Source organism: Hyperolius riggenbachi, chromosome 12 (genome assembly GCF_040937935.1).
Source record: "Hyperolius riggenbachi isolate aHypRig1 chromosome 12, aHypRig1.pri, whole genome shotgun sequence".
Taxonomy (NCBI): domain Eukaryota; kingdom Metazoa; phylum Chordata; class Amphibia; order Anura; family Hyperoliidae; genus Hyperolius; species Hyperolius riggenbachi.
Window position 1 is genome coordinate 22,536,912 of NC_090657.1, and position 14,938 is coordinate 22,551,849.

Sequence of the window (14,938 nt, forward strand, 5' to 3'; positions counted from 1 at the left end):
CAGGCACATGGCTAATTAATATTCACTGCACGTTGTGACGTGCAGTGTTTACTTCCTGGAGCGGCCGCTCTGTGCGGTGATTGGCCGGGCGGGACCACGTGATGCCGCATGCGTCCAAGAGTACGCATCACGGTCGCCAATGTGAGCTGCACAACGCGGCTCACTCCGTCATCCACATTGAAGAGCACCAAGCCTTGCGTTAGGTGCACGTTATGGGACCTTAACGTAGCACCTAACGCAACGTCTTGGTGTGCAAGTAGCCTTAAGGGAGCCACGATCCTCTGCCTCCTGACCCACAACCAGTAAATAGATCAGGTCAGGTGACTCCACAGGATTCATGCTTGTTCCAGGGGTGATGGTAGCTGAAACTAGAACGGGGAGCACAAAAGTGCAGTGGAAAGCATTCTTGCTTTGCAGCAATGGTGTCCTGGCTTTGATCCCTGACCCACAGACAGTCTACATTTTTCTATGATCTCTGAATGTTTGCATATGTTTCCTCCATGCACTCCTGTTTCCTCCCACATCCCAAAAACATAATACATACATAAGTTAACCAAAATGGTTCCTAGATTGTGGTAGAGATATCATACTATGACTGTGGTAGGGACATTAGATTGTAAGCTCCACTGTGGGACAGTTAGTAACATGGCTATGTACTCAGGAAACAGGCTGGCACTTCCATAGGAGGAGACTGGGCAATAGTTGTCTGTTGGGCCTTGTAACATGCTGCTGGCCAATGGAAAAAGAGTGTCGGTGTTTGGAGTTGGAGACAGAAGGACACAGGAGGGAACACAGGGGTAAGCCCACCAGCCGGACAGGTGATTTAAAGAGGAACTCCAGTGAATATAATGTAATAAAAAAAAGTGCTTCATTTTTACAAATAATTATGTATAAATTATATAGTCAGTGTTTGCCCATTGTAAAATCTTCCCACTCCGTGATTTACATTCTGACATTTATCATATGGTGACATTTTTATTGCTAGCAGGTGATGTCAGTGGAAGTAGTTGCTGCTTGCTTTTTTGGCAGTTGGAAACAGCTGTTATTTCCCACAATGCAACAAGGGTGTCACAGTGTGATGTCAGCACCATGGTCCTGACATTACAATGTGGGAGGGGTTTCACCACAATATCAGCCATACAGCGCCCCCTGATGATCCGTTTGTGAAAAGGAATAGATTTCTCATGTAAAATGGGTTATCAGCTACTGATTGGGATGGAGTTCAATTCTTGGTCACGGTATCTCTATAACTCTGCTGCCCTGGGGTGCCACTGTTAGCTTAGGTGGGGGGCCTGGGGGAACAAAGAAATTTGAGGAGAGGGGACAAAGTCACACCTAATGGTGCGGGCGGGGGGGTATTGGGAGGGAGCTCGGCGCTATATATTGCTTGTTTGGGAGTGGGTTGCGAGCTAGTGCCCCATGTATGTTAGCTAGAACTGATCCTGTTTGTAAAGTGCTGTGGAAGATTTCACTGCTATACACTTATTGATAAAATATCAACATGCCAGCTAGAAAATGGAATAGGTTTAATAAGGGATCAGGCATGGCAGCCTCTACCTTTTTCTCACTTCAGGGTCACGGTATAATATAGTCAGCTGCTCTCTTGCGCTGGCCAGGCACTTCTTAGCGGTAGACAGGCGACCCCCGCATGGAGTCACATCTGAGCATGCTCAGACGTGTCATTTCACGGTTCTCAGCAATTGGGTAAAGCCCCGGCTTGTCAAGCGCTGCCACGTGTGGTGTTACAAGCTGCACTTTAATTGCACCACATGGTGCTTGTCAGCTGCAGACAGGACGCACGACAAGTGGGCAGCTCATCTTCCAATCTGAAAGAGGCCCAGTGGCGTAACTAAAGAGCTTGGGGCCCAGTGCAAGTCTCAGGCCCTGTTCACATTATAAATCGCCAGCACTATTGCAAGCACCGAGCGTTTTTAGAGTTCTGTAAGCGCTTCTCCCTGCGCTTTGAAATGCGCTTTTCTAAGTGCTTTTGCAGAGCGATTTGTTTTTTCATTTCCTGACTCAGTCAGGAGGTGAACTGCTTCACCCGTAAATGAATAAATACAATCATTTATTCATAAAAGCGCTGGGGAAATCACTATACAAAGCGCATTTTCGAGCGCTTTGCGATTTCCCTATACCTTCCATTGAGCCAAAGCGCTCGGAAAATGGTACAGGCAGCACTTTGGGGAGCAGATTGAACCGCTCCTATGTGAACACTCTCATAGGGAATCATTGCACAAGCGCTTTTATGGCGATTTCTAAAATCACCAGCGCTTTAAAAAGTACGCAAACGCTCATAGTCAGAACCAGCCCTCATGTGCGACCCCAAGCACTACTGATGCGGAGACCCAAAACCTCCCAAGGACAGCTGCAGTGTCAGAGCCATAAAATAAGAGTAAGGCTGCTTTCACAGTGGGACGTTACAGACGCACGTTAGAGCAGCCTGTAATGCACCCCCACCGCACGGCAATGAAAAATCAATGGGCTGTTCACAGTGCCCACGTTGCGTTACATTGTAACGCTTCACGTCAAGACAACGTACTGCATGCAGTACTTTACACGCGGCTAAGCCGTGTTAGACTGTTTGCACGTGCTCAGTATGGGTGTTTTTTTTATTTTAGGGGCGGAGAGGAGGCGGGGAGAGGCCGCTATGTAGCCAGGCACATGGCTACTTGGCAGTGTTTACTCTTTGGAGCGGCCGCTGATTGGCTGGCGGGACCACGTGATGCGGAGAGCTTCGCTCACGTGGTCTCCGCAGCGCCTCCGACAGAGCAGGCGCACCAAGAGCTGCTTGTAACGTGGCTCTTGGTAACGTCCTGCTCCAACACCACCAGGCGTTGCGTTAGGGGCACGTTATGTGCCCTATAACGTCCCCTAAACGCAACGTCCTGCTGTGTAAGTAGCCTAAGGAAACAGTTTGTTAAAGTGGCTCTGAACTCTTGCATGGGAGAGAAGCAAAACGTAGAGAAATGCACCCTGTATGTATTTCGAGAGTTTAGCCTGTCTAATTCCCCCTTATCTATGACTAATCGCAACTGTAATTTGATCTCTCAGCTCTGTCAGCTGGCTGCCTCGCAGAGCAGCTAATTTGTAAACACAGAGTGTTAACTCTATGGCTGCTTCCATGAAAGCAGGAAGTAGACACACTGCAGATTTATTGCAGGGTTTGTATCAGCTGTAACAAAGACATGTTTTTCTTCAAAGGTTATTATGCTGTTGCTAGTCTTTAAGAGCAGAGAGGAAGTTCTGAGTTCAAGGCCACTTTAAGGATTATGCAATGCACATATAGTGGTGTTCATTACTAGCATAGCACCAATAAAAAAGTGAATAAGATGGATTAAGAAGGGCCCCTCTGGTCCATGGGACCCGATGCAGTCACAACCTCTACATCTCCTATTGCTGCACCTCTGAAAAAGCTGCAATGCCACACACTCACTGGCATCCAGGAACGCAGGGAACTAGTGATATAGCTAGGGGGCTATGTGCACCACTGCCAGTTTTACAATGGGCCCTGCAAGCCCTGCCAAGGACAGTGTCAGTGTCAGGGAGGTGTAAGCAGGTAAAGGGAGCAGCTTGTCAATGACTACCACCATTCAAAGCACAAAACTGTGGTGATCATTACCAGCACCAATGAAATTCTACAGTGGGGGCTCTTGGGAAAAACCTGAAGGCCTCTTTCACAGTGAGACGTTAAAGTCGCACGTTATAAAATACTTTAATGCAGACTGACGCACAGCAATGCAAAGTCTGTGCGACATTCACACGTTGCGTTATTAGAAAGTGCTGCATGCTGTGCGTTTAGCAATACATCTGCTGTATTGTGTGTTGCACATGCTCAGTAATGTTTTTTTGTTTTTTTAAATGTAACGCATGGGCCGTTTTCATTCCATCAGTATGCAACGAAAATGGCGCACCAAGAGACACATAACGCAATGCAAAATAACGTCCGGTTTCATAACCTACACGCGCTGCATTAGGGGCACGTTGTGCGACTTTGACGTCGCATCAAACGCAACGTCTCACTGTGAAAGAGGCCTAAAAGGACAACTGAAGCGAGAGGAATATGGAGGCTGCCATATTTATTTCCTTTTAAGCAATACCAGTTGCCTGGCTATCCTGCTGATCCTTTTCCTCTAATACAGGGGTAGGGAATTTATGGCTCGGCAGACAGATGTGGCTCTTTTGATGGCTGCATCTGGCTCACAGACAAATCAGTAGGGGTTTATTCACTAATCTACACTGCTCAAGCAGCACAGCTTTAGTGTGGCAGTGCAAGTAACATTTTCTAAGTAGTGCACGCTACTGCTGTAGCATTCACTACTAACTTACTTGCACTACCCCAAAACGAACAGCTGCTCCAATTGTCCAACTTTGGACCCTGTCAGGTCCAGTGACTTTGTAGAACAAGATCCCCGCACTCCGATTGGCCCAATAGGCTGCTTGTAACTTGATAGGCAGCCTATTGGGCCAAAGTGTGGGAATCTCATCCTAAAAAATGAATCAACCCCCAAGTAAGCTTGCTAATTGTACAAGCTGTTAGTCAGTATTTCTCCTGTCTGGCTCTCTGGGAAATTGCTGATGTTGCTGAAACCCAAGAGAAGCTGAAGATGTATCTGACACTTCCGCTGCCAGACAGATCAACTGTATACACATCACCATGGCAACAGAGGCGTGAGCCCTACTGTCCCAGTTTGAAAAATGTTATGGCTCTCACGGAAATACATCTTAAAATATGTGGCGTTTATGGCTCTCTCGGCCAAAAAGGTCCCTGACCCCTGACCTAATACCTTTAGCCATAGACTCTGTACAAGGGTCATGCAGAAGATCTCTCGCGTTTTCTCTGAGGGCCCGTTTACACTATTGCGTGGCGAAATCGCTGCGGCAGAATTCGCATGAAAATTTGCATGGCTGACGATGTATGCGAATTTAACCATGGCAATGCCGGTGTGCTTTTCCATTGATTTCATGCGAATTCACATGAAAATTCGCATACCAAAACAGCATGCGAATTCCCTATTAAATACATTAGCAGCGATTCGCATGCATTCCACTCGCAGGCAAATTCTGCGGCTCTTTTGTGCGTTTTTTTCACCGCTGAAAAAAATGCACCTCAACAATGCTACAGTGGAAACAGGCCCATCCACTTGCATTACATGTGCGAATCAGGCATTGCGTTGGACGCATGCGGATTCACGATAGTGGAAACGAGCCCTCATGCTGGGAATACACGGCTCGATTCTGACCCATTTAGATGGCTCGATAGATCATTTCCGACACGTTCGATGTCCCGCCCGATCGTTTCGCCGCTCGATTACGCATTGAGGACAATGCAAAAAGATAAGAGTATGCCCAGCATTAGGTGATATTTTCACACCTTGTCCAAAAAAAAAATCCTTTTAAGCCAGCAGCAAGCAAGAAAATACTGAAAATAATTTTGATAGTACTTTCTCACCTACTTTTTGGTACTTTTTCAATTACAAAGGGCTCTATTCACAAAACTTCTCATACACGACTTATTTATCACCTAATTGATAATTTATTTATTTTTTTTATCATGTAGCTAGCCTAGCGCTAGCTACATTATTCCCCCCTTCCCTGCAGCCTCCCTCCCACCCTTCCGATCGCCGCCGGCGATCAAACCCATCAGGAAGTACCGCTCTGAACGGGATTTCCTGTAGGGCTTCCCCGTCTCCATGGCGACAAACAGAATGACGTCATCGACGTCAGGGGGAGTCCCGATCCACCCCATAGCGCAGCCTGGCGGTGATTGGCCAGGCTGCGCAAGGGGTCTGCCGGGGGGGGGAGGGTGGGCTCTCTTTCGCGGCGGGTAGCGGCGCATCGGCGGCGAGCGGGTAAGACACGCAGCTAGCAAAGTGCTAGCTGCGTGTTTAAAAAAATTTTTTATCCAAATCTTTTGCAGATACTGATCTGTTGTGTGTGTGCAGCATCTTTGTGTGCAGCATCTTGCAAAGATTTCTGTCTGATGGGGAGTTCAGCTCCATAGAATAGACTGTGTTAGGTATGGCTCTCATACTACGTGGAAGGGGGTAAAATTGGTCTGTGATCTTTCATTTTCCAAAGACTATAGTCTGATGTATGTATGAGCCTATACTGGACGAGCTCGTCCGTAACGCCCAGGAGGACAAGAGATAAACTTAGTAAATTAAGGCCTTGTCAGTTTATTTAGGGCTGATGACTATACCAGCTGAAGACCTACCTGCCCTGGTTCATGCATTTGTATCCTCCCGCCTAGACTACTGCAACGCCCTGTTCATCGGATCTACAGAAAAGGTTCTGCACCCCTTACAGCTAGTACAGAATGCTGCAGCCAGACTCCTAGCCAATGCCCCCCGCAGCTCACACATCACCCCAGTACTGCAATGCCCCCCGCAGCTCACACATCACCCCAGTACTGCAAACTCTTCACTGGTTGCCAGTAAAATGGAGAATCAATTTTAAGATCTGCCTGCTGACATTCAAGGCTCTACACCACATGGGACCCAAATACATAGCGGATCTATTGGAACTTTATGCCCCTCCACGCACCCTCCGCTCTGCCAACAAGATGAAGCTGGTTATTCCCAGGATACACTTAACATTTGGTGCTCGGGCCTTTTCCTACGCAGCCCCTACTCTATGGAACTCACTTCCACAATCAGTACGAGAGGCTCCTTCTCTGGACAGCTTTAAAAAAAGGGCTAAAAACTCACCTCTTTTCCCGAGCCTTTGAGACTGCATAATGCAGGGCCACAGCGCTTTGAGTCCCCAGGGAGAAAAGCGCTATATAAATATTATTGTTATTGTTGTTATTGTTGTTACCACTAAATAGCACTTCTACAGTATATCTACAAGCCATCTTATATATAGGAATGCCTAGATTGTTTGTTATGTTTGTTATTTTTCATTACATTGTTTCAGTGCTGTTTTTTTTTCATCTAACTATTCTTACTTGTATGTTTTTGACCTTTCAATAAACGTGAGTAAACAGAAATTCTACACTGGATGGTGGTGGGCCCATTAAGTCCAGGGGCCTCCAAACAGTCACAACCTCTGCATTACCTATTGCTACACCACTGCAGGGCCCAACCTAAACCCCTGCTTCACATTACAATGCAACATTGTCAGCAAATTGCTAGATCAGAATCAGGGGCGTAGCAATAGGGGTTGCCGAGGTAGCGACCGCATCGGGGTCCTTGGACCAGAGGGGCCCCGAAGGGCCCTCCCTCAACTACAGTATTAGCTCTCTATTGGTCCTGTGCTCATAATAATCACTTCTATAGATACTTTGAATAGTAGTGATTAACAAACTATTCCCCATCCCCTTCTTGCACCTCTGACACTGCAGTTGCCATTGGCAGGTTTTGGTGCACTGTATCAATTGTTATGTATAGAGTGCTTGGGGGGCTCCATTGTAAAACTTGCACCGGGGCCCACAGCTCCTTAGCTGCGTCACTGATCAGAATGCATTGTGTGGACAAGCGTTGGCCTCCAGCCAGATCCCATTTTTTACTTCTAAATCAGTGATGGTGATCGAAATATTAGAATAATATGCAAATTCTGCTTCAGCAGGCTAATCAGATTCGGGAACCACCAATCAATTAACCTGCGTAATGCAAGCAACCAGTCAGCATTCACCCTGCCGACCGCCGCCCTCCACCGCACCTCCTCCCCAGTGATAAAATGTGATGTCTGACATCTTTTTACACCAGACTGCATTCCTGAAAGGTGAAGAGGTCTATCCAGTTTGCTGGGGGACAACAATGTGGGCACACACTGGGCTTCCTGTCTGTACACTCTGTGAGGGACACAAGGGTGATTGTACAGTGATGATAAACAGTCTCTGCAGAAGCATCACACTGGTTGTAAACAATAAACAAAGTAACAAACATGGTGTAACAAATCTGGCCATGTCATGCGTGAACTCTTGTTGGCAGTTTGTGCAGGGAGTGCTGGCCTGATATTTCCGAGAAACACTGGAATTCTTTAGGAGATCATGGATTACAGAGACTATCAGCGCGAGTTGGACAGTGTGGGGTGTGTATTGGGTAGTATCAGCTGTACTGGGGTAATACGGGACATGGTAGGGTGTATTGGAGTGCTGTTGGGCAGTGTAGGGTGATCTCAGGCACTGTGGGGTGTTTTAGGGGTGGTTCTGGGCAGTGTAGGATGTTTTGGGGTGCTGCTTGCAGTGGAGGATTAAATGGGTGATTGAGCAATGTGGGATAAATTGGGGTGATCCTGGGCAATGCAGGGGGTATTGGGGTGATCCTGGGCCATATAGGATGTATTGGGGTGATCCTGGACAGTACAGGGGGTATTAGTGTGATCCTGGGCAGTGTGGGGTATATTGGGGTGCTCCTGGGCAGTGCAGGGGGTATTGGGGTGATCCTGGGCAGTGCAGCGGGTATTGGGGTGATCCTGGGCATAGCAGGGGGTATTGTGGTGATCCTGGGCAGTGTGGGGGTATTGGGATGATCCTGGGCAGTGTGGGGTGTATTGGGGTGATCCTAGGGCAGTGCAGGGGGTATTGGGATGATCTTGGGCAGTGTGGGGTGTATTGGGGTGATCCTGGGCAGTGTGGGGTGTATTGGGGTAATCCTGGGCAGTGTGGGGTGATCCTGGGCAGTGTTAGGTGTATTGGGGTGATCTTGGGCAGTGCAGGGGGTATTGGGATGATCCTGGGCAGTGTGGGGTATATTGGGGTGATCCTGGGCATCACAGCGGGTATTGGGGTGATCCTGGGCAGTGTGGGGGGTATTAGGATGATCCTGGGCAGTGTGGGCTGTATTGGGGTGATCCTGGGCAGTGTGGAGGGGTATTGGGATGATCCTGGGCATAGCAGGGGGTATTGGGGTGATCCCGGGCAGTGCAGGGGGGGTGGGGGCGATCCTGGGCAGTGTAAAGAGTATTGGGGTGATCCTGGGCAGTGTGGGGTGTATTGGGGTGATCCTGTGCAGTGTGGGGTGTATTGGGGTCAACCTGGGCAGTGTGGGGTGTATTGGGGTGATCCTGGGATATGTGGGGTGTATTGGGGTGATCCTGTGCAGTGTGGGGTGTATTGGGGTCATCCTGGGCAGTGTGGGGGGTATTGGGGTGATCCTGGGCAGTGTGGAGGGGTATTGGGGTGATCCTGGGCATAGCAGGGGGTATTGGGGTGATCCCGGGCAGTGCAGGGGGGGTGGGAGCGATCCTGGGCAGTGTAGAGTATTGGGGTGATCCTGGGCAGTGTGGGGTGTATTGGGGTGATCCTGTGCAGTGTGGGGTGTATTGGGGTCATCCTGGGCAGTGTGGGATGTATTGGGGTGATCCTGGGATATGTGGGGTGTATTAGGGTGATCCTGGGAAGTGTGGGGTGTATTAACGTGTTCCTGTGCCATATAGGCTGTATTGGGGTGATCCTGGGCAGTGTGATATGTAATGTGGTGATCCTGGGCAGAGTACGCTACGCATTGGGGTGATCCTGGGCAGTGCGGGCTGTATTGGGGTGATCCTGGGCAGTGTGCTATGTATTGGCGTTCTCCCTGGCTCTGTGGGTGGCATTGACATGGATTACGGCAGAGTGGGGTGTACGGAAGAGGTCCTGGGCAGTATGAATTGGCCCTCAGACTGTGGGATGTATGAAGCTGCTCAGAGACAGAACAGAATCCAGCAGCCTGTCTCAGGGTAACGGCAGCCCCCTACCCCTCCCCCACACGTCTGGTGCCCCTTTACCTTGGCACGGAGGTGAGTAGGGCTCTCATACCGCTGTCTGTGCGTAACCAGGGCCGACATTCACCCGTTACGGTGCTGGAGACTCCTACAGAGGCAGTTCCAATCCTACGGCCACAGCACACTGAATGCACAGCCTGTGTATGTATGAGGCCAGCAGCCTAGTCCAAAACCACCCCCTCCCGTCACCAGGCAACAGCCATCACGCCTGACGTCACCAGGGAGGGGGCAGCAGGAGGGGAGTTTCGCTTAACAAAATCCCTCCCTCCTCCAGGCATTTTCAGTGAGCAATGGAGACACCCCACCCCCGACAATGACACAACCAGTATCACCCCACACACAATACACACTGTGTAATCACATCAGACACACTATACACACACTGTGTAATCACACCAGGTACACACCATACATATAGTATATGCTCACAGTGTGCACAGCCTAAACTGTACAAAGCTTGTATATACACAATGCATAGTACTCACACCATGTGTACACACTGCACATCACATTGGCTATCATTCATAAAGCATTTCCGCATGCGGAAATGCATAAAACAGCTGACTTTATCGAACACTTGGCAAAGTCAGCATTCATAAAGGCTCTTTCCACATGAAAAAATGACACTACCGAGCAGAGCGATAAATCACTGCCTTGTGCGGTGATTATCGGAAAACAAATGTAGCAAAATGTAAATTCATAAAGATCACCGCAAGCGGTGTGAGGTCGGGAAGTACCGCTCACTCTGATGTGGCGATACCAATGTAAGGGTTCGTATAGACGTACGATAAAGATCGTTTGTTACGATCGATTCGTGATGTTTACACGATATTCAAATTAGACCGAAAAGATTGTTCGTAATGAACGATTGTGTACACACGTGAACGATATAAGTATAAAGTACTGAACTACGAACGATAAAAAAAATGCGTGCGCAAACGGGAGTGACGTTATGACAGGCAATAAGAACATGCGTACTACTCCACAGATAATCATTATCGGACAATCTTTGTACACACTGCAACGAGTGAATGCTTATCTTTCGAAAAAATCAGCCGGGTTGGATCGGTCGGATTGAACGATAACGGTCGTTATCGTCCAAAAAACAATCGTTTGAAAATTTGGAACGCACGATTATCGGGCCGATTGTCGTTATCGTTCGTTTTCGAACGATTGTTATCGTACGTGTGTACTCAGCTTAAGTGAATGGAGACGCAGACCTCCCAGGCAGCTGCAGTAAAGCGGAACACGGAGAAATGTATCAACTCGGCTGCTTCCGTGTCTCCGCAAGCCTACCGCCTGCCTAATTCGGGGAATCTCCGCACTGCTATCTCACATGGATACATTCTTATGAATGCCCACCCAGAAGTCTAAAATACCGGCAGCGGTGTTTTCCCGCATTGATTCCCCTTACTGACAGCTCCTTTGTGAATGATAGCCATTGTATTATTCTGTTGTTCTGAATTGCCACTACATCCAAATGTCACTTATCCTATAGGAACTATTTCTATTTATGCTCGTTTTTTGCTACATCCGAATGAACGAATTCCATCCCTTTAAACTGTAAGCTTGCAAGGTCATTGGAATTTGTTTGTCTTGGAAATCTTGTGTGTTGGAATTTGTTATAGATTTTATTCATTGTGCTACGTTTTGTCACTGCAATTACCAATCCTGCATTCTTTATTATTTATTTATTGTATTTATAAAGCGCCAACATATTACGCAGCGCTGGACATACATTTAGGTTACAGACAATACTCAGGGGTGACATACTGTCTGTCATTCTGTACCACTGTCTATATTTCACGTACATCATTGCCTGTAATATTATATACCCCATGGTTGTTTCTGACTTTGTACAGCGGCACGGGATATGTTGGTGCTTTATAAATCAATAATAATAATAATCTAAGGCAGCGCCGCGGGATGTTGCCTGGTGTGCCGTTCAGGTCTGGCCTCTCGCTCCTCCCCTCCCCGCGGCCGCCGCTCCTGTTACCTTATCATGAGCGGGTGGCCGCTTGTCCGGTTAGATTCCCCCGTAGTAGCCGCTCTCCTCTGTGGCATCTCCTATTACAGCAGCGCGCTCGGCGGCTGCTGTGATGAGCAGGAAGCAGTACAGCGGGTCCCATGGTAACGGCAATGCATATCGCCGCTACAGAAAGCCGCTGTACCGCTTCCTGCTCATCACAGCAGCCGCCGAGCGCGCTGCTGTAATAGGAGATGCCACAGAGGAGAGCGGCTACAACGGGGGAATCTAATCGGACAAGCGGCCGCCCGCTCATGATAAGGTAACAGGAGCGGTGGCCGCGGAGGGGGGGAGGGGCACACCTACCCATACTAGGAAGCTATATTGGGCACTATACTAGCTATACTGGGGCACTACCTACCTATACTGGGCACTATACTAGCTATACTGGGCACCATGCTAGCTATACTGGGCACTATACTAGCTATCTGGGCACTATACTAGCTATACTGGGCACTACCTACCTATACTGGGCACTTTACTGGCTATACTGGGGCACTACCTACCCATACTGGGCACTATACTGTGGCAGTACCTATCCATACTGGGACTATACTAGCTATACTGGGGCACTATACTAGCTATACTGGGGCACTATACTGGGGTAACTATACTAGCCATACTGGGGCAACTAAACTCCCTATACTGGGGCAACTATGCTAGCTATGCAGCCGCACCCCAGCCCCCCCATAGCCTGCTGCGCACGGCACTGTCCACGAGGTCGCGCAAACACCCGCGGTCAGAAAGTGTTCCCCGGGCCGGAAAAGGTTGGTAACCACTGATCTAAGGATACATTTCCGCTGCATACTAGTTTTCGGGCGCTAGTCTACTTTAGGGGACCCAGCAGGAAATCTCATAGGGAACCGTTCTCCAATCATAGCACCCTGTTACAGCACAGAGTACTGTGATTGGCTGAATAGCTTTGGCGTACTTTACTCCAACCTATTGGAAACCTAGCAGTTTGAGGCCTTGTTTACATTGCGTTCGGCTCGTGTGTCCGTCCGCGGTGGGATTATTTTGAGGCGTTTTTTCTTTCCGATTTCCGGCGCTTTGGTGGGCGATTCTTTTTTGTGGTTAGCGGTTTCTGGCGCGTTTTTCCCGAGTGTTTTGGTAATTGACTCCCTGACGCAAGTCGGGAACTGAACTCTTCGATCTGGAAAATAATAAATACAATGTATTTATTCTTAAAAACGCGAACGCAATTGTCCCACAAGGCGGTTTTGTGAGCGTTTTGCATTTTTCTTATACCTTCTATTGAGGCGGAATCCCCTCAAAAATGACTCAAGCACCGCTTATCTAAACGGATCGAAAACGAACAGCTTACATATGAACTATCTCGTAGAACAGTGTTTCTCAACATTTTATTGTTATGTACCACTTTTGAAACCCTGAACTCACCAAGTACCCCCTAGAATAGTAAACATTATCACAAGTACCCCTTGACAAATATATATTGAATCGTAGTACATGATAATTGGTTCTAAACAATTTACAAACATTTACTATGGCTTTTAATTAGCTAAAATACTAATTTGGCTTTGTTTAAATAAGATTTATAATTTTCTAAAACTCTAAATTTGTTATTCTTGGTTAAGTATATCAAGCCTGAGTACCCCCTAGAACCATCAGAAGTACCCCCTGGGGTACGCGTACCACATGTTGAGAACCTAGGTCGTAGAGAATCATTGTGTAAACGCTTTCAGGGCGATTTTTAAAAATTGCCCGCGCTTAAAAAATAACAAAAACGCCTGCGGTGTGAGCAAGCCCTGAGAGTGTGCCGTCCACCCAGTCAAGTAAGTCGTATTTCCCTATGAGGTTTCCTGCTGGGTCCCCTAAAGTAAACTAGCGCCAATTTTTGTGTGCAGAAAAAAATCTGACAGAAATTTGCCTTTTCTGCCCACGTGCAATTTGCACGTAATGATTCTCCATGGTGTTGCATAAATGCGCATCCCATCTATGGGTTTTGCGCATCTTTTGGTGCATACATAACATTTTAAAAAAAGGCAGGAATTTGGAAACAGCGAACTTAAGTGGAAATGCAGAGTAAAAAAAACACACAGGAACGCGCACATTTACACACAAAAATATACATGCATTCAAAAATCGTATAGAACGATGTCTACATTTGTAGGTGCATAATCGCTCAATGGAATCGCTCCTAATGGAAATTTACATTACTGATATTCTTTATTTATAAAACTAGGACCCACCACAGCGCTGTACAATAAAGAGGACTGTAAGGCTCATACACACATCAGACCATAGTCTTTTGAAAATGAAAGATCACAGACCAATCTTACCCTTCATGTAGTATGAGAGCCATACTCTACACAGTCTATTCTATGGAGCTGAACTCCCCATCAGACAGAAATCTTTGCAAGATGCTGCACACAGATGCTGTACAGACACAAAAGATCAGTATCTGCAAAAGATCTATTCCTGCCAAAGATCCGTTCCTGCAAATTGCATTCATAGTCTATGAGATCTGCAGATCCTCATACAGGCCCGGTGCACACCAAAAACCGCTAGCAGATCCGCAAAATGCTAGCAGATTTTGAAACGCTTTTTCTTATTTTTCTATGGCGTTTTGCTAGCGTTTTGCGGATTGCTGCAGCGGATTTCAGTATAGTACATTTCATATATTGTTACAGTAAAGCTGTTACTGAACAGCTTCTGTAACAAAAACCGCTCTGAACAGGCGTTTTTCAGAGCGGTTTGTGTTTTTCCTATACTTAACATTGAGGCAGAAACGCATCCGAAATCCAAAAAATGCCTCACCCCGGCATTTTCGTTTCTGCAAAACGCCTCCCGCTCTGGTGGGCACCACCCCATTGAGATACATTGACCAAGCGTATCCGCAGCCGCAAGCGGCTGCAGAAACGCTGAAATAGCCGCTCGGTGTGCACCAGCCCATACACCTTGTTTAACAGACATTCATCTGCAGATCAGACAATCATCTGCAGATCTGAAAATCCATCCTGGTGGATCTGATCTGCAGATGAATGTCTGTTAAACAAGGTGTGTATGAGGATCTGCAGATCATTCGCATAGACCCGCATGCGAAATTCGTTTTTACCGCGGCAATTCGCACCGCACAAGTGGAAATGCAGCCTTAAGGTGGCCATACACTTGTTAGATTAGCAGCAGATAGATCATCAGATAGATTTCTTATCTATTATTATTATTATTATTATTTAGTATTTA

At 47.5% G+C, this 14,938-nt stretch overlaps 1 protein-coding gene across 2 annotated transcripts in view; it reads right to left on the reverse strand.

The window, feature by feature from the left end:
• Nucleotides 1–14,938, reverse strand: part of RAB11FIP4 (RAB11 family interacting protein 4) — a 130,329-nt gene that overhangs the window by 57,117 nt on the left and 58,274 nt on the right. Inside the window, exon 1 of one of the 2 annotated variants that reach the window (XM_068264486.1) lies at nucleotides 9,712–9,901. The exons of the other annotated variant lie outside the window; for it this stretch is intronic. Within the exon in view, the coding sequence (XP_068120587.1) occupies nucleotides 9,712–9,771 (60 nt within the window). The 5' untranslated portion in view covers nucleotides 9,772–9,901. Of the gene's footprint in view, nucleotides 1–9,711; nucleotides 9,902–14,938 lie in introns of those variants that run through there. 2 annotated transcript variants of the gene reach the window in all.